This window comes from Cherax quadricarinatus, chromosome 16 (genome assembly GCF_038502225.1).
Source record: "Cherax quadricarinatus isolate ZL_2023a chromosome 16, ASM3850222v1, whole genome shotgun sequence".
Classification (NCBI taxonomy): Eukaryota; Metazoa; Arthropoda; class Malacostraca; order Decapoda; family Parastacidae; genus Cherax; species Cherax quadricarinatus.
The window spans coordinates 9,122,647-9,141,532 of record NC_091307.1 but is presented as its reverse complement, the minus strand read 5'-3'; the positions used below and the strand labels follow the sequence as shown (position 1 = coordinate 9,141,532).

The window sequence follows — 18,886 nt, the reverse complement described above, 5'->3', positions numbered from 1 at the left end:
GCTATTACCAAACAAATTTGTTCCCATAAGCAATAATGTAAATTAGATTAGTGCTTATGTAAATGTATTTTTGGGGGTCTGAAATGACTCCCAAAAATACATTTACAAAAGCACTTAGGATAATACACTTACATAATTGTTTGAGTTGGGAGCTGTACAAAACTCTGGGTACCACTGTATATGGCCATTGAGTGCTTATCTGGTATGTTCGTAATTTTTGTGTAAAAATAAATAATATTTTATTTGGAGATTATGATAGAAATCTGAATTTCATTGTTCATTACTTTTTCCACAATAGTTTCTTGAATTGGAGCACAGGTCCAATTTCTTAGATCAAGAGCCTCTCACCAGCATCAAGGTGCCTCCCTTGAGGGATCTTGATGTAGCAAAATAATAAAACTTGGAATCATTGGAACTCATTGCTAATAAACAGTATCCAAGAAATTAGGAATACATAGTCTGAAAATTGGTGTTTTACATTGTACTACAGTGGACCCCCGCATAACGATGGCATCGCATAGCGATTTTTCCGCATAACGATTACTTTTATCGCAAAATTTTTGCCGCGCATACCGATTAAAAACCCGCATACCGATTTTCGTCCGAGACGCGTCCAATGTGCCCTCAGCCAGCCTCACATGTGCCGCTCCGTCCCATTGTTTACCAGCCAGCCTCCGCGGTAACATCCAAGCATACACTCGGAATATTTCGTATTATTACAGTATTTTCGGTGCTGTTTCTGGAAAATAAGTGACCATGGGCCCCAAGAAAGCTTCTAGTGCCAACCCTGTGGTAAAAAGGGTGAGAATTAGTATGGAAATTAAGAAAGATTTTGAAGGGTTTGGGGCTAACCCTGAGAAGCCTATGCCAGTTGTGGAATCCATTGTGCCTACTTCAAAGATTAAGGAAATGTGTGCAGAGTGGGTTGAACTGCAAACCTTTATAGATGAAAATCACCCTGACACAGCTGTTGCAAGCCGTGCTTGTGACTATTTCAATGACAATGTTATGGCCCATTTTAGGAAAGTCTTGAAGGAACGGGAGGTACAGAGCTCTATGGACAGATTTGTTGTGCGACAGAGGTCCAGTGACTCTCAAGCTGGTCCTAGTGGCATTAAAAGAAGAAGGGAAGTAACCCCAGAAAAGGACTTGCTACCTCAAGTCCTAATGGAAGGGGATTCCCCTTCTAAACAGTAAGAAGATAATGCTCTCCCCTCCTCCCATCCCATCAATCATCACCAGATCTTCAATAAAAGTAAGTGTCATGTAATTGTGCATGCCTTTTTCAGTTTGTGTGTATTAAAATTAACATTTCATGTGGTAAAAAAAAATTTTTTTCATACTTTTGGGCGTCTTGCACGGATTAATTTTATTTCCATTATTTCTTATGGGGAAAATTCATTCGCATAACGATTATTTCGCATAACGATGAGCCCTCTTGCACGGATTAAAATCGTTAACCGGGGGTCCACTGTATTTGGTTCACTTTATGCAAAAATTGCTTCATTCACCATGGTCCATGAGCACATCAGCCACATAGAGGAAGGGACACCTGTACTTCATTCATGTATTTTATGAATGATTGTTGTGGTTCTATATGTTCTCCTATTGTCATTTTGAAAGAAGTCCTATTTGGTATTTATCAAGTTTTGCTGAATTTATTTATGTTAAGAATATTAATCATAAGTGTTGCAATGTTGCGAGCACCAGTTCCTATGAGCTGCTTAATGAACTGGGTTTTTTACGTAACCCTTTTGACAGACAACTGGAACATACAAGGAAATTGCTGCCTTCATATCCAAAAAAAGTATACCACTGGTTGGGCAACGCACAAGAAGTAACATGGAATTTAAATATACTACTCAACCTCTTGTAGTAGTATATTATGATGTAAACTTTTCTCACCAGTATGTGAAAGGCAAGTATTAAACCAGAGGTAGGAACTAATTTTAATTTGCAAGATAAAATGATGAACATGGATAGGTATGCCAGGTTTGCTTTTTTTTTTATATGTATGGTCGTCTCCACAAATTTGTGAAGAGTTACATTCATGTTAGTCTCTTGAAACTAATAACTTTGAAAATGCAAAATTGTCAACAAATTTATTTTCATATTTGCATTAGCTTTTGGCTTCATATCTCGCTCTCTCTTGCAAACTACACCATCCTCATTTTCCCAAGAAAATTCATTAGTAACAATAGTAAGTTAATAGTACATATTTCTTAAGGAAAAAGCCCATAGTGATGCATGGTCATTCTTAATTTAAGACTAATGCTAACAGTATATAAAATGGGAATTGTTAGACATGTGTAAATAAATGTATGTACTTAAAAAAATAGTTACATAGAACTGCATTGTAATAAAATATATTGTGTATTTAATGTGGGACTTTAATTAAAATTTAATGTTTAATTGAATGTTAATTTATAGAATATTGAAAATCAAATAAGGAGGATAATGAGAAAATTGAATTTCAGAAAATTAAGAATCATGGTGTAATTTATAACAGATGTGAAAGATGAATGGTTTTTAAAAAATTATACATCAAGACCACTTATTATTTTAAGTTTTTGTTTTCATTCCTTTTTAAATTTAATTCACCTGGCATGTTATTAACCCTTAAACTGTCCAAACGTAGATCTACGTTTTTTCATCATTTGAAAGTACGTAAAAAAAAGGTCTTTTTTTTTTACATTTGAAAGCATTTAAAAAAACTTTGATCTACATTTTTTTTATGTATTTGAAAATGTGTAAAAAAATGGTAGATCTACTTTTGGAGCACTGCACATGTGAACGTAGGTCTATGTTTGGACAGTTTAAGGGTTAAACACTTTTGGCCCTATTATTGGCATTGGATTTCTGTGTAGGTTCAGGCAAACATGAGGAATATCAATTAGCATTTGTTTAGAGTGTGATGCCTATGTTATATCACATTTTTTTTAGGAAGTGTCTTATGTCATCATCAGTGTAGTGTTTTCAAGATGTGAATTTAACAGTAGTATGTACAGTATAATTATTTAGTAGGTTCAAGGACATTGACATTGTTTGCTTAGGGATCTTATGATATAATTGAGGATGATGTGTCTAAATAATTTTTACTAAAAACTTTTTATGAAGGGTATTTTTAGTAGTAAAGTTTGTAATTGTATTGAGACTTTTCAATATGACACACTGAGATTTATTTTCTTTCAGATACCCAATTTATTCGCAACAAGATACTTCCTGTAGCTGATAAGAATAGAGACATTATCTTTGCAATTGCCAATGAAGAAGAGTTTGAAGAAGAGATAAAGAGCCTTGGTTTGGAAGACTCGGGAGAATCTGTGAATGTTGCAGCTTTTGTGAACAATCTAAAGTAAGATGTATTTTTTCTAGTGTATTGCATTTTGTGCTTTTAAAGTGCCTCTTTAAGGTTTTTTTTTTTTTTTTTCAAGATTTTATTAAGATAGGCAACATCCAAAATTAATACATTTTACACCTGTGTTTTCCACTTAACTTTTTGTAAAATATTCTTCAGTTAGTCTTTTATTTCTAATATGGTGTATTAAACCTGTGACAAAGCTTTGACTGGTTTCAAGGGTTTCTCTTTATTGTATACTGCCAAAGAAGCTGAATTTTAACTACAAAGATAATTGCACATAAGTGCATTAGTACAGTGAAGGACATAACTTTGAGCAAGGTTTACTTGGAGAAAACATGATTAAAACACTTAGGTATGTTACATAAAAATGCAAGGCTGAATGAACTGTTATAATTCTCCTTTGTGCCTTAGTCATCAATGATCACATGATTTGCTGTCACTACTTAAGCTGTTTCTCCATCCTGTTGTCACTGGATATGGTGTACACACAGCTATGATCTTAATTTTCACTACAGTAGGGCCCCATTTTACTGTGTTTCGCCTTAGTGTCCATCTAATATGGACATTTCAAATTATGACCAAAACTCGCTATATGGCTCCCCCCACCTGACTTTCTAATAGGGTCACCGTGCCCCACCCGGTTTGTTTACATTTCTGTGAGCACCATGTCTCATTATGTCTGGAAACTTTCCAAAATTTCAAGTGTTTTAAAGTTATTTCGTGTTTTATATATACAGTCTCTCCTCACTTACCGACGGAGTTCCATTACCAAGACCACATTGGTAAATGAATTCATAGCTAATCGAGGAACCACCCCTTACTGATACTTCAAAAATGTCATCACCTGAAATTAAAACGTTAAGTTTTACGTTTGCTGTGAAAATCCTTTCAATCCGTTCATTATTTGTACAAATGTTGTTTCGGAGACTGTGAAAGCTAGTGTACTGAGTGGCTGTAGGAAGGAGATAGAGATGCTTGACGCTGAGACGCTTCGCAGCCCATTCATGACCCAAGTTCTCGTACATCATACAATACCAACTTGTTGGAGAGCCTGTCCTAACTCCAAGTTGTTGGTAAACGAGAACATCGGCAAGTGAGGAGAGGCTGTACTCTGATAATTATACTTATGTGCACTGTACCTAAATAAACTTACTGTGCCGGCATGCAGGTACACGTTAAAATCACTAAGTGTCTTATTAGTCTTAAGGATGCCGTATTAATAATAATAATAATAATAATAATACCTAGGTAGTAGGTTGGTAGTCGGCAACCGCCCAGGGAGGTACTACTGTCCTGCCAAGTAAGTGTAAAATGAAAGCCTGTAATTGTTTTACATGATGGTAGGATTGCTGGTGTCTTTTGTCTCTCATAAACATGCAAGATTTCAGGTATGTCTTGCTACTTCTACTTACACTTAGGTCACACTACACATACATGTACAAGCATATATATACACACCCCTCTGGGTTTTCTTCTATTTTCTTTCTAGTTCTTGTTCTTGTTTATTTCCTCTTATCTCCATGGGGAAGTGGAACAGAATTCTTCCTCCGTAAGCCATGCATGTCATAAGAGGCGACTGAAATGCCGGGAACAAGGGGCTAGTAACCCCTTCCCCTGTATGTATTACTAAATTTGAAAGGAGAAACTTTCGTTTTTCCTTTTGGGCCACCCCACCTCGGTGGGATACGGCTGGTACGTTGAAAGAATAATAATATGCAATAATAATCACTGAGGCGCATTAAATGTCGTATGTTACGTTAATATAAGCATTAATCCATCTATATTTTTTCAAAATTATTTAATAAACATGCTATGTAACATATAAACATGATAAATACACCCCATGGTAGAATAAATTGACATAAATGAGGTGTTAGGTATATGAACCAAAACCAGACGTGTTAGTCTGCTTGTTTACGTAACTGCGCGTCTCTCTCTCTCTGTCTGTCTGTCTGTCTGTCTGTCTGTCTGTCTTGTTTTTTACACAGGGTTTGACAAGGTTAAGGATCCCTAGCTTTATTGACAAGCTATTTACAGGTTAAGGATTCCTAACTTTATTGGCAAGCTAAGAGCTGTTACCTACATCAGCTCATTTGAAAGCATTTTTATTGTTATGAGACAGACAAGTAGGGAACAGGATGAAGTTGGAGCCATCTGTGGGCCAGCATTTTCATGTGATCAACTGACTTTATCTCGTTGACATCATTATGCTGTACAAATGTGTTCCATACTCGAGTCATCCTGGGTATATATGATCTCAGATGGAGTGATGTTCTGTCTGTCTCTCTCTCTGTCTCTCTGTCTCTGTCTGTCTCTCTGCCTCTCTGTCTCTCTGCCTCTCTGTCTCTCTGCCTCTCTGTCTCTCTGCCTCTGTCTCTCTGCCTCTCTGTCTCTCTGCCTCTCTGTCTCTCTGCCTCTCTGTCTCTCTGCCTCTGTCTCTCTGCCTCTCTGTCTCTCTGCCTCTCTGTCTCTCTGCCTCTCTGTCTCTCTGCCTCTCTGTCTCTCTGCCTCTCTGTCTCTCTGCCTCTCTGTCTCTCTGCCTCTCTGTCTCTCTGCCTCTCTGTCTCTCTGCCTCTCTGTCTCTCTGCCTCTCTGTCTCTCTGCCTCTCTGCCTCTCTGCCTCTCTGCCTCTCTGCCTCTCTGCCTCTGCCTCTCTGCCTCTCTGCCTCTCTGCCTCTGTCTCTCTGCCTCTGTCTCTCTGCCTCTGTCTCTCTGCCTCTGTCTCTCTGCCTCTGTCTCTCTGCCTCTGTCTCTCTGCCTCTGTCTCTCTGCCTCTGTCTCTCTGCCTCTGTCTCTCTGCCTCTGTCTCTCTGCCTCTGTCTCTCTGCCTCTGTCTCTCTGCCTCTGTCTCTCTGCCTCTGTCTCTCTGCCTCTGTCTCTCTGCCTCTGTCTCTCTGCCTCTGTCTCTCTGCCTCTGTCTCTCTGCCTCTGTCTCTCTGCCTCTGTCTCTCTGCCTCTGTCTCTCTGCCTCTGTCTCTCTGCCTCTGTCTCTCTGCCTCTGTCTCTCTGCCTCTGTCTCTCTGCCTCTGTCTCTCTGCCTCTGTCTCTCTGCCTCTGTGTCTCTCTGAATCTCTGTCTCTCTGAATCTCTGTCTCTCTGAATCTCTGTCTCTCTGAATCTCTGTCTCTCTGAATCTCTCTCTCTGTCTCTCTCTCATTTATTCATTTTACCTCGTTTACACACCTCTCGCTCTACATTTAAAAAGGTAAGTGATGAATATACAGTATATGTATTTTATCACTCTGGAGTGCTTTAAATGTTGTAGTATATTACGTGTGGGTGGAGTGGCCTGGCTTGCTACCGTACCTCCTACACCTGACTTCCTACAAATAAATACTACTAATCTCTCACCCTACATTAATTAAGACCAGAAATGTTTTAAGGCAAGTAATGAGTGTACTTTGTGTGTATTTTACTTCTTATTGTTTTTAATGCCTAGTTCTATTGCTAACTTAATATATGTTAGTGTAAACTTGTTATCTGGCATTTATATGCATTTATAAGTAAAAAAAAAAAGGCATTCTGCTTTCCGACAATGTCCGCTTTTCGGCAGTAACGTGGAACCTAACCTGCTGTATAAGTGGGGCCCTACTGCTTTGGCAAATGAGCAACAATGTAAATTAAAATTAATATATAATTTCTCTTAGTCAAAATGTTAAAAAATTGAGTGGTTACAGATACCCAATGGAACCTGAGGAGGACTTCAGCTCTGATGTTCTAAGTGAATTTATTAAAAAGCTTAAAGCAGGTAAGTAATTGTTGCTTGAAAGAAATTGTTACAGTAGATAATTGATTATGTGGCACCAAAAACTGCGTGTTAACAGATTTTTAACGTTGAATTGTTACATAATTTTTATGGTCCCTTTTATATACATTGGTACCTTGGCTTACGAGTGCCCCAACTTACGAGTTTTCTGAGTTACGAGCCATCGCTCTGTTGATTTTTTGCTTTGAGTTGCGAGCCAAAATTCAAGTTATGAGCGAAAAAAAAATATTTACTAAAAAAATATATATTTACTGAAAATGACATTTGGCAAGAACCCTGGCCTAAATGGCACGACAAAAGGTGGTTTTGGGACTTGGTACTTACAAAACAATGCTAGTGCGATGTTCTCACTGGAGGTAATTGTTTAATTATCTTTAGTTATTCTACAAAAAAATAAAGTTGCTAGGTTTTTGACATTTGCAAAATATCTTACCCTTTACTCCCACACAAATCCTAAAATATTTCCAATATTCCACAAGCCAATTGTAGAACAATCATTTTTTTTTTTATGATTCCTGTCAATATTATTGCATTTACTTTAGTAATAAATGGTGGGCTACATGAAATAAGTCAATAACTTACTTCTGAGATATTCACATATCACTGCACTAGTGATCTAGTTCAGTTAGCCTCTCAAAAACTGTTTTCTCTTACCCAGGACCAAAGAACATGTTATAGGAAAGAGTAGTAATGATTTTGTGTTTGGACTGGTCCTGGACACTCGCCATATTATGGCCTATTTGATTCATTATAGAATATATATTATGTTTCTGTTAGTGTTTTTTTGTCATATTAGACCAGTTCTGATAAATAAGCCATAGAGTTGATATTGAAGTAGTTTCTCCTGCCCCCTGGGGTGGTTTTTTGGGGGCTGGAATAGATTAATGACATTTCATCTGATTTCAGTGAGGAAAATTTATTTGATATACTGTACAAGCAAACTGAGTTACGAGCTCGGTCATGGAACGAATTAAACTTGTAAGTTAAGGTACCACTGTACTTAACTATTCAGCATTACTTGTTTAGGTGCCAGCTCAAATGAAATAGCCAGATCATGTTGGAAACCAAATAATTGATTGCCAAATAATCAGTGAACTACTATAATATCATTATTAATTGTGATAATATGGAATATGAATTATAATTTGTAAAAATAATTGATAAATGACAGCTTTTGGTATAAAAAATATATTCACAATTGTCATAATTTTTCAGGGAAGCTAACTCCTCATCTTAAGTCTCAGTCAGTTCCCAAACGACAAGATGGTCCTGTGCGTGTGGTTGTAGCTAAAAGTTTTGAGGAGGAAGTAATGCTTACTAAGAAAGATGTACTCATAGAATTTTATGCTCCGTGGTGTGGTCATTGTAAGAACCTGGAGCCAGTATATAAGAAATTAGCTAAGCAGTTATCGACAACTAATCCAGATGTTGTAGTTGCAAAGATGGATGCAACTGCTAATGATGTACATCCTTTGTTTAAAGTAGAAGGATTTCCAACAATCTACTTTGTGAAAGCAAATGATAAGGATAATCCTATACCATTCAGTGGAGACAGATCTCTAAAGAAACTTAAGGTATGATATAAGTAAGGTCATATAATCAAAAAAGTAAATATTCACTGTCCTTCATTTAGCAGCCTTGCCAGAGGTATGCAGACATCACAGTATAGAATATGCACTGTACCTCTCGTCTCCAGGATTGTCCAGCTAACTGATTTTCCTGAATCTTCATAAATATTGCCTTGCTACATTCTAACAAAATGTCAAAACACTTTTCTCCACTCGGCCTGCTCCAATGTGCACTCATGCATACCGGATGCTCAGTCACATACCTTCACACCCTCCCTCCAGCTCTTCCTGTGACAAGCCCTACCCTCTCTTCCCTTCCCCACTAGATTAATACAACCTTTTAGCTATCTTATTCTCCTCACCATCTTCTCTAAATGCCTAAAGCACATCAAAAAATCCTTCTCTGACTTGAATAATACTTTTTGTAACCCCCACAGTATCTTCTAATCTCTATCCTCAGAATTCTTTACTACTTGTGGTCAGCAACTTGACAGCCTGGTTTATAAAGTGTACATGTATGAAATTTGAAAAATGCCTTGCAAATATTGACTAGTATTTCTATGAAATGTTTGATATACATGCATTAAAGGTCCCTAGTCATTCTTTCTTTCAACAAACCGGCCGTATCCCATCGAGGCAGGGTGGTCCAAAAAGGAAAACAAAAGTTTCTTTTTAAATTTAGTAATTTATACAGGAAAAGAGGTTACTAGCCCCTTGCTCCCATCCCTAGTCATATTTATTTTCTGCTATTGTCATGTAAAGCATTTATGGAAATTTCACATCCTGATTTAGTTTGGGATATTGGCTGTTTGGAGTGACATCTAAACTGTCATATCTGGGCACCTCTGCAAAGACAGTGATTATATGTGAATGAAGGTGAAAGTGTTGAATAATGATAAAAGTGTTTCTTCTTTGGGTCACCCTGCCTCGGCAGGAGATGGCCAACGCATTAAAAAAATAATTTAGGGAACATTGTTTAAAAGCTAAATTATGTTTATAAGAACTTTGAATTTTAAAGAGTATGTTCTTATGACAAAATTCTAACATTTTGGCTACATTCATGGGTGAAGTAGCACTTGAAATACTAGCTATACAAATTAATTTGCTAGTTTTGCTGTCAGATTAGTTAAGATGTTAACACTGTGCTTATATAACAACATTATATGAAGCATAGTCATTTTTTTCTCAAAAAAATAAATCTGGAGTGTAAAACTTTAATTGAAAGGTCATGTGAAGATGGAGAAAATATAGCACACTGTAGTGGTTCTGAATATAACACGTGTTTCTGGAATAAGAACCAGTTAAGCAATATAAATAATTACTTCACTGTTCAGTCTTAATACAGTTAGGCGAGGTTAAGAGATCAGATTTAAAAATTAAAATGTTGAAATGGGTAATTAACTAGGTACATTCTAAAAATTCTCATTATCAAACCTCTTCAAGGGGGGCTCCTTGGCGTGGTGAAGAGGCTCTTGGTCTGAGGAATTAGCCCTGTCGGTCTTCTTCCTCAGACCGAACCTAATTACCCCCCATTCTCCCCTCCCCTATCCCATCCTCCCCTTTTTCCATTCCTCCTCCTCCTCCTCACCCCTCCCTTTTGCCCTTCCTCTTTTTAGCCTTCGTGATTTCTCCCACAGGCGCGCTAGTTCCTAGGTAGGGGAAAGGACACCGGGGTCCATCCCATTCCGTTGAGGTTTCTTGGCGGTGGCGTAGTTTGCCGTGGAATCTGGATTGCCTAGGGATGTCCCGATCCCTCTCCGGTATCCCGGAGTAGCTTTGGGTGTCTTTTGGGCGACGGGTGTATCTCTGGAAGCCACCTTTCGGATTCCGGGGGTGGTGGCTGAAGGAGGTATGCTTTGTGGCGGATATCCGGCCGCCCTCTCTTTTGTCCACCGAGGTAGCTCGGCAGATGTGAGGTTGCTATCCCAGATTGCTGGTTTACTGGCATGAAGGGTAGGGTATGGCACGGGTTCCATGCTGCATCTGCGCTACTAGCGGTGTCGAGTCCTCTTGGGCGCGGAGGGAGATTTCTGGCCCTTTCATTCCTCCTAGGAACTATCCCTCCCCGGTCCCCCCTTTTTTTTTCTTTTTTTTGTTTTTATTTTCTTTTCTTCTTTCTTTTTTTTTCTTAAAAACAAAAAGAAAGAAGTAACCTAACCATGGCAGCCCTAGTCCATGAACCTAGTACCCCCGGGCCCCTTCTTGATACCGCACCCCGTTCTGACCCCGCCTCGTCTTTGGACCACTCTTCAGACATTCCTCATGCCTCTGTACCTATTGCCGGTGCTGTTTCCTCACCCGCTTCAGGTACTGAGGCCTCGACTGACTCCTTCGATTTATCAGACCTTCGCTCTCCTCTGACTATGCTTCCGGCCTCTCCCTCTACGGTGCGGCAATTTTCAAATCGCCGACCCGTTCCACGTCGGACCAACTCTGGTCCCACGCCTAAACGTCAACGACAATTACCTGCTGATGATACTTCTCCACCTTCACCTTCTCGTTCTTCTCAGAAACGATTGACACGTCCTTCACTACCTTTCCACTCTCAGTTTCAGACTGAACAGTGGACTAAATTCTTCACTTTACGACCAACTTCCTCTACTGCCTATCTTTCTGACCATAGTATTGGCAAGGCACTCCTACGCCATGTTGGTAAAGATATTTCTTTTCATGCTCTTAAGAGCGGTACGCGCATCATTACCGTACAGAATGCTACCCAGGCTCGTGAGCTCTCTCGTCTTTCCCATATAGATACTGTTCCTGTCACCCTTGAAAAACATCATTCCCTCAATTCTTGTAGTGGTACCGTTATTCTGCCCCATACCATAGTTCAACAAAATTTCCAGACATGTGGCACCGACATTCTCGAACAGCTGGAACTCCAAGATCTCCCAATCCTCAAGGTAGACACTTACGTTCTTCCTGCCCGTGGGCGGAGACGATACCCTAGCAATGTGGCTCGTTTAACTTTTGACAGCCGAGAACTCCCATCCTCCGTTTATATAGCAGGACATCGGTTACAAGTTCGAAAGGTGATCCCTACACCACAACAGTGTAGAAATTGCTGGCGATTTGGCCATCCAGCGAAATATTGCAGATCTATCGCCGAATGCCCAGTCTGTGGTGCCGATGACCATTCTAATACGTCTTGCAATCGATCTCCCTCTTGCCTTAACTGTCATGAGGCTCACCCTTCGTACTCTCGCCGTTGTCAGGTCTATTTAAACGAGCGGGAAATCCGTTACCTCAAAGAGACAGAAGGTCTCCCTTATGCCATGGCAGTTTCTCATCTCCGCCTCCAAGGGAGACTCCCACGTGTTTCTTATTCCCGTGTTTCAAAACGTCCCCCCACTTCTGGTATCCCATCTTCTACACCCACCTCTGTGGTTACCTCTCCCATAATCACTCCTGTATCTAATCCTTTTGCTGTCCTCGGCTCAGACGTCCCTACTTCAACGCCTCAGTCTAATCTCGCTTCTTCGAGTTCTCTCTTACAAGCCTCAGTATCGACGAGACCTCGTACGACACCTCTTCCCAATCGTCCCTCTACTTCTCAAAAGTCAAAAAAAGGTCCGGTAACACCTCCTACCCATCTTCCACCTCCTCATTTTACCCTCCCTGTCTCTGTCCCTAGTTCTTCCCCTCTCACTGGCTCGGTTACAAGTGCAGAGGTTCACCCTCCTCCTCGTAATGTACCTTCCTCCCCTGTTCCCTCCCAAGTTTCTTCCTCTTCTGCCACCTCCCAGGTTCCTGTCTCTTCTGTCCCCTGCCACGCTTCTCCAGTTCCCTCCACCCTTTCGCCCCCCCCTACCTTGGTACAGTCCAATACAGTTCCAATCTTTACTCATCCTCCCCCTACCATTCCCAATATTGTCTCCCATACGACATCTCTGAATTCCGAAACACTTGAAGCAATCTCTGAATATATTGCAGAGACCAAACCATCAATGGACACTGATCCACCTTCCGCTCTTTCTCTCTCCTCTGCTCCATCTGCGCAACTCCTTTCTTCACAGCGCACCGTTCCTTCGCTGCTTGAACATTTTCCACTGCCTCCGCATGTGGACTTTTCTAACCCTTCTAGTCCGTAGGAACCCTTACCTGCGGATTTCAAGTATCTTTATCATTGCCAATCATGGCCTTTTTACAGTGGAATATACGCGGCCTCAGGGGTAATCGGGGTGAGCTTCAGATGTTACTCTCCCAGTTTGCCCCTGTTGGTGTTTGCTTACAGGAACCAAAATTACACTCTGCTGTTATTTCTCACATCTCAGGCTATAATTTGTTGTATTCTTCAGATCCTTTTCCTGATGGGACCTTTAATGAAAGTGCCCTTCTTCTCCGCACTGATATTCCGTACCATCAACTATTTATTCATACTTCGCTGCATTACACAGCAGCCCGTATCCACTTACATAGGTGGTATACGCTCTGTTCTTTATATCTCTCTCCTTCTCGGGCATTATCTATTCCGGATTTTGCCTTCCTTGTTTCGTCATTACCGCCACCGATTCTGTTACTTGGTGATTTTAATGCCCACCATTTCCTCTGGGGAGGGTCTCACTGTGATTCCCGTGGAATTCAGTTAGAGGCTTTTCTTGCCACCCACCCCCTCCATGTTTTAAATACAGGTACTCACACCCATTTTGATCCTCGGACTCATACTCTCTCTTGCATCGATCTCTCAGTTTGCTCTTCCTCCGCCGCATTAGACTTTACTTGGTCTGTTCTCCCGGACTTACATGACAGTGATCATTTCCCAATCATTCTTTCTTCCCCTTCATATTCGCCACCTCTTCGCACCCCACGCTGGCAATTTAATCGGGCAAATTGGAACCTTTACTCACACCTGACTGTTTTTAAAGAGGTTCCTTCTTCGTCCTCCATCGATGAGCTTTTACACCTCTTCTCGTCCTCCGTTTTCACCGCAGCTTCTCATTCTATACCCCAAACTTCGGGCAGGCATTCTCAGAAATGCGTGCCTTGGTGGTCTCCTGCTTGTGCTCGTGCAGTACGTTTGAAACGCGCTGCATGGGGCAGGTACCGGTACAATAGAACCACAGAGCGACTCCTTGATTTTAAACAGAAGCGTGCGATCGCTCGCCGTGTCATCCGTGACGCTAAACGCACTTGCTGGCGAGATTGTCTCCACCATCACCTCTGCTTCCTCTATGAGTGCAGTCTGGAAAAAAGTACGAAAACTGAGTGGTAAATATTCTCCTGACCCGGCTCCTGTTCTGCGAGTTGCCGGTGTTGATATAGCAAACCCACTAGATGTTGCCAATGAAATTGGCAATCATCTGGTCCGTATTTCTCAGGGACTCCATCTATGCCCCTCATTTCTTTCCTCAAAGTCTGCCAGAGAGTTAGCACCCTTGGACTTTTCTTCTCTCAGAGAAGAACAGTATAATGTGCCTTTTACACTTCAAGAATTGGAGGCAACACTCTCAGCTTGTCGATCATCGGCAGCTGGGCCCGACGACATTCATATTCGTATGCTACAACATTTACATCAGTCAGCCCTTGCAGTCCTATTACGCCTTTACAATCTTATTTGGTCACAAGGAGTTCTTCCACAGCTGTGGAAATCCGCCATTGTTCTCCCTTTCCGCAAACCAGGCACTACGGGACATGAAACCTCCCACTATCGTCCCATTGCTCTTACCAGTGCAGTTTGCAAAGTAATGGAACGTCTAGTAAATAGACGTTTAGTGTGGTATTTAGAGACACACAACAGTCTCTCCACTCGTCAATATGGCTTTCGTAAGGGACGTTCTACCATAGACCCCTTACTGCGCTTGGATACGTATGTTCGTAATGCCTTTGCGAATAACCACTCAGTTATTGCCATATTTTTTGACCTTGAGAAGGCATATGACACAACTTGGAGGTATAATATTTTAGCCCAAGTCCACTCCTTAGGCCTTCGAGGCAATCTACCATCCTTCCTTAAGAACTTTTTAACTGACAGGCATTTCCGTGTTCGGGTTAATAATGTGCTCTCCCCGGACTTTGTCCAAGCTGAAGGTGTCCCCCAGGGATGTGTTCTGAGCACAACACTTTTTCTCCTTGCTATTAATGATTTGGCCTCTAGTCTTCCATCAAATATTTGGTCATCACTCTATGTTGATGACTTCGCTATTGCCTGTGCAGGCGCTGACTGTCACCTCCTTACAGTTTCTCTCCAGCATGCAGTCGACCGTGTTTCCAATTGGGCCACCACACATGGGTTTAAATTTTCCAGCACTAAAACCCACCAAATCACTTTCACTAGACGCTCTGTCATCTCTGATCATCCTTTGTACCTCTATGGCTCACGTATCCCTGAACGTGATACAGTCAAGTTTCTGGGCCTCCTCTTTGATCGTAGGTTATCCTGGAAACCTCACATTACCTCTCTGAAGGCAACTTGTCACAGCCGGCTGAACCTTCTTAAAACCCTTGCTCATCTTTCGTGGGGAGCTGATCGTCGAACCCTCCTTCACCTACATTCCACCCTTATTTTATCGAAACTTGATTATGGTGACCAGATCTATTCAGCGGCATCTCCTGCTACTCTCTCTAGCCTTAACCCCATTCATCACCAAGGATTACGTTTATGCCTTGGTGCTTTTCGCTCTTCCCCTGTCGAAAGCCTCTATGCAGAAGCGAACGTTCCATCCTTATCCGATCGCCGTGATGCCCATTGCCTGCGCTACTATGTACGCTCTCATGATCTCCGCAATCCTTCCATTTATAGAATGGTCACTGATATTAGTAGACATTCTTTATTTGTTCGCCGCCCCTGCTTACTCCGTCCCTTCTCTCTTCGCCTTCATTCGCTCTTGTCTTCTCTTCAACTACCACCTTTCTATGTACATGTAGCATCTCACTTTTCCCTACCCCCCTGGGAAGTTCCAGCTGTTCGAGTCTGTTCTTTCTCCCTCCCTTGCTCGAAAGCCCAACTGTCTACGGTCGCTTCCCGCTCTCTTTTTCTTGACCACTTTCACTCTCATTCTCATGCCATTGCTGTGTACACAGATGGCTCTAAGTCTTCTGACGGCGTAGGATTCGCAGCAGTGTTTCCGGACAGCGTCGTACAAGGGCATTTACTATCTTCAGCTAGTATTTTTACTGCTGAATTATATGCCATCCTTACAGCACTTATCCGTATTGCATCTATGCCTGTGTCATCATTTGTGGTTGTCTCAGACTCCCTTAGTGCTTTACAGGCTATACAAAAATTTGATACACCTCACCCCTTAGTCCTCCGTATCCAACTTTGGCTACGCCGCATCTTTACTAAGCATAAAGATATTGTTTTTTGTTGGGTCCCTGGTCATGTTGACGTACAGGGCAATGAACAGGCAGACACTGCTGCGCGGTCAGCAGTACATGACCTACCAGTTTCTTATAGAGGTATTCCATGTACGGACTATTTTGCTGTAATATCTTCCCACCTTCACACCCGTTGGCAACAACGTTGGTCTACTATGCTCGGCAACAAACTTCAGTCTATTAAACCGAGTATAGGTTACTGGCCGTCTTCTTATCACCAGTGTCGAGGTTGGGAGACTACTCTCTCCCGTCTTCGCATTGGCCATACTCGTCTTACTCATGGATATCTCATGGAGAGGCGTCTTGCTCCTCTCTGTGAGAATTGCCAAGCTCCATTATCAGTCAGCCACATTCTGTTGGACTGCCCACTTTATCAACGAGCACGCAGAATTTACCTCTGTCGTCGTCTTCGCCCCGCTGCTCTCTCTTTACCTTCCCTTCTCGCTGATGGACCCACCTTTCATCCGGACTCTCTCATTGACTTTTTGACAACGACTGACTTACTTCACAAATTCTGATACTTTCAGCCCTTTCTACTTGTATCTCTTGCTACCCTCTACCCCCGTACTATCCCCTGCCCCGCTGTTTTCTGTAACCTGCTGATCATCCCCCCTCCCTTCTGCCATCCAATTCCCTTGCTTCCTTCCCTACCCTGCAGCGCTGTATAGCCCTTGTGGCTTAGCGCTTCTTTTTGATTATAATAATAATAATAATGAGGAATTAGACTTGTTGGTCTCCTTCCTCAGACCGAACCTAATTACCCCCCAATCCCCCCTTCCCTATCCCATCCTCCCCTTTTTCCTTTCCTCCTCCTCTTCCCCACCCCTCCCTTTTGCCCTTCCTCTTTTTGGCCTTTGGGATTTCTCCCACAGGCGTGCTAGTTCCTAGGTAGGGGAAAGGATACCGGGGTCCATCCCATTCCGTTGAGGTTCTTGGCGGTGGCGTAGTTTGCCATGGAATCTGGATCGCCTGGGGATGTCCCGATCCCTCTCCAGTGTCCCGGAGTGTAGCTTTGGGTGTCTTTCGGGCGACTGGTGTATCTCTGGAAGCCACCTTTCAGATTCCGGGGGTGGTGGCCGAAGGAGGTATGCTTTGTGGCGGATATCCGGCCGCCCTCTCTTTTGTCCACCGAGGTAGCTCGGCAGATGTGAGGTTGCTATCCCGGATTGCTGGTTTACTGGCATGAAGGGTAGGGTATGGCATGGGTTCCATGCTGCATCTGTGCTACTAGTGGTGCTGAGGTCCTCTTGGGCGCGGAGGGAGATTTCCGGCCCTTTCATTCCTCCTGGGAACTATTCCTCCCCGCTCCCCCCTTTTTTTATTCTTTTTTTTTTTTATTTTCTTTTCTTTCTTTTTTTTTTCTTAAAAACGAAAAGAAAATGAGTAACCTAACCATGGAGAACCCAATCCATGAACCCACTACCCCCCGGGCCCCTTCATGATACCTCACCCCATTCTGACCCTGCCTTGTTTTTAGACCACTCTTCGAACACTCCTGATGCCCCTGTACCTCTTGCTGGTGCTGTTTCCTCACCCGCTTCAGGTACTGGGGCTTCGACTGACTCCTTCGATTTGTCTGACCTCTGCTCTCCTTTGACTATGCTTCTGGCCTCTCCCTCTACGGTACGGCAATTTTCGAATCGCCAGCCCGTTTCACAACGGACCAACTCCGGTTCTACTCCTAAATACCAACATCAATCTCCTGATGATGTTCCTTCGTTACCTTCCCATTCTACTTGGAAAAGACCGACACGTCATGCACTCCCTCTCCACGCTCAGTTTCGGACCACACAATGGACTAAATTCTTTACTTTAAGACCGACTTCTTTTGCCTATCTTTCTGACCATAGTATTGGCAAAGTGCTCCTGCGTCATGTTGGTAGAGATATTTCATTTCATGCTCTCAAGAGTGGTACGCGCATCGTCACTGTCCAGAATGCTACTCAAGCTCATGATCTTTCCCTCCTTTTGCATATCGATACTACTCCTATCACTATTGAAAAACATCGTTCTCTCAATTCTTGTAGTGGTACTGTCATTCTGCCCCATACCATAGTCCAACAGAATTTCCAGTCATGTGGCATTGACATTCTTGAACAGCTGGAACTCCAGGATCTCCCAATCCTTAAAGTCGACACTTATGTCCTTCCTGCCCGTGGGCGGAGACGTTACCCTTGCAATGTGGCTCGATTAACTTTCGACAGCCGAGAACTCCCATCCTCTGTTTATGTTACGGGACATAGGTTACAAGTTCGAAAGGTGATCCCTACACCGCAACAGTGTAGAAATTGCTGGCGTTTTGGTCACCCAGCGAAATATTGCAGATCTATAGCCGAATGCCCAGTCTGTGGTGCCGACGACCATTCTAATACATCTTGCAGTCAACCTCCATCTTGCCTTAATTGCAATTAAGCTCACCCTTCGTACTCCTGCCATTGCCAGGTCTACTTAAATGAGCATGAAATCCGTTGCCTCAAAGAGGCAGAAGGTCTCCCTTATGCTATGGCAGTTACTCATCTCCGCCTCCAAGGAAGACTACCCCGTGTTTCTTATTCTTATTCTCGTGTTTCAAAACATCTCCCCACTTCTGGGGTCCCATCTTCTGCAGCCTCCTCTGTTGTTACCCCTCCCATAGCCACTCCAGCATCTAATCCTTTTGCTGTCCTTGGCTCTGACGTCCCGACTACAACTCAAGTCTGTTCTCACATCTTCGCGTCCTTCCTCACAAGCCCCAGTATCAACAAGACCTCGTACGACACCTTATACCAATCGCCCCTCTACTTCTCAGAAGTCCAAAAAATCCACATTACTCGAATCTTCTTTGCCCCTTCCTTCCCTTCTTCCACCTCCACACTTTACCTTTCCAGTCTCTGT

The 18,886-nt window shown here is 42.4% G+C and overlaps 1 protein-coding gene across 1 annotated transcript in view; it reads left to right on the top strand.

Annotated features, from left to right (window-relative positions):
• The window catches only part of LOC128688853 (protein disulfide-isomerase A4), a 44,498-nt gene that overhangs the window by 18,356 nt on the left and 7,256 nt on the right, over positions 1-18,886 (top strand). The window contains exons 8-11 of the mRNA XM_070085385.1: positions 1,762-1,918; positions 3,193-3,355; positions 7,039-7,109; positions 8,343-8,701. Coding sequence (XP_069941486.1) covers positions 1,762-1,918; positions 3,193-3,355; positions 7,039-7,109; positions 8,343-8,701 — 750 coding nt within the window. The remainder of the gene's footprint in view (positions 1-1,761; positions 1,919-3,192; positions 3,356-7,038; positions 7,110-8,342; positions 8,702-18,886) is intronic.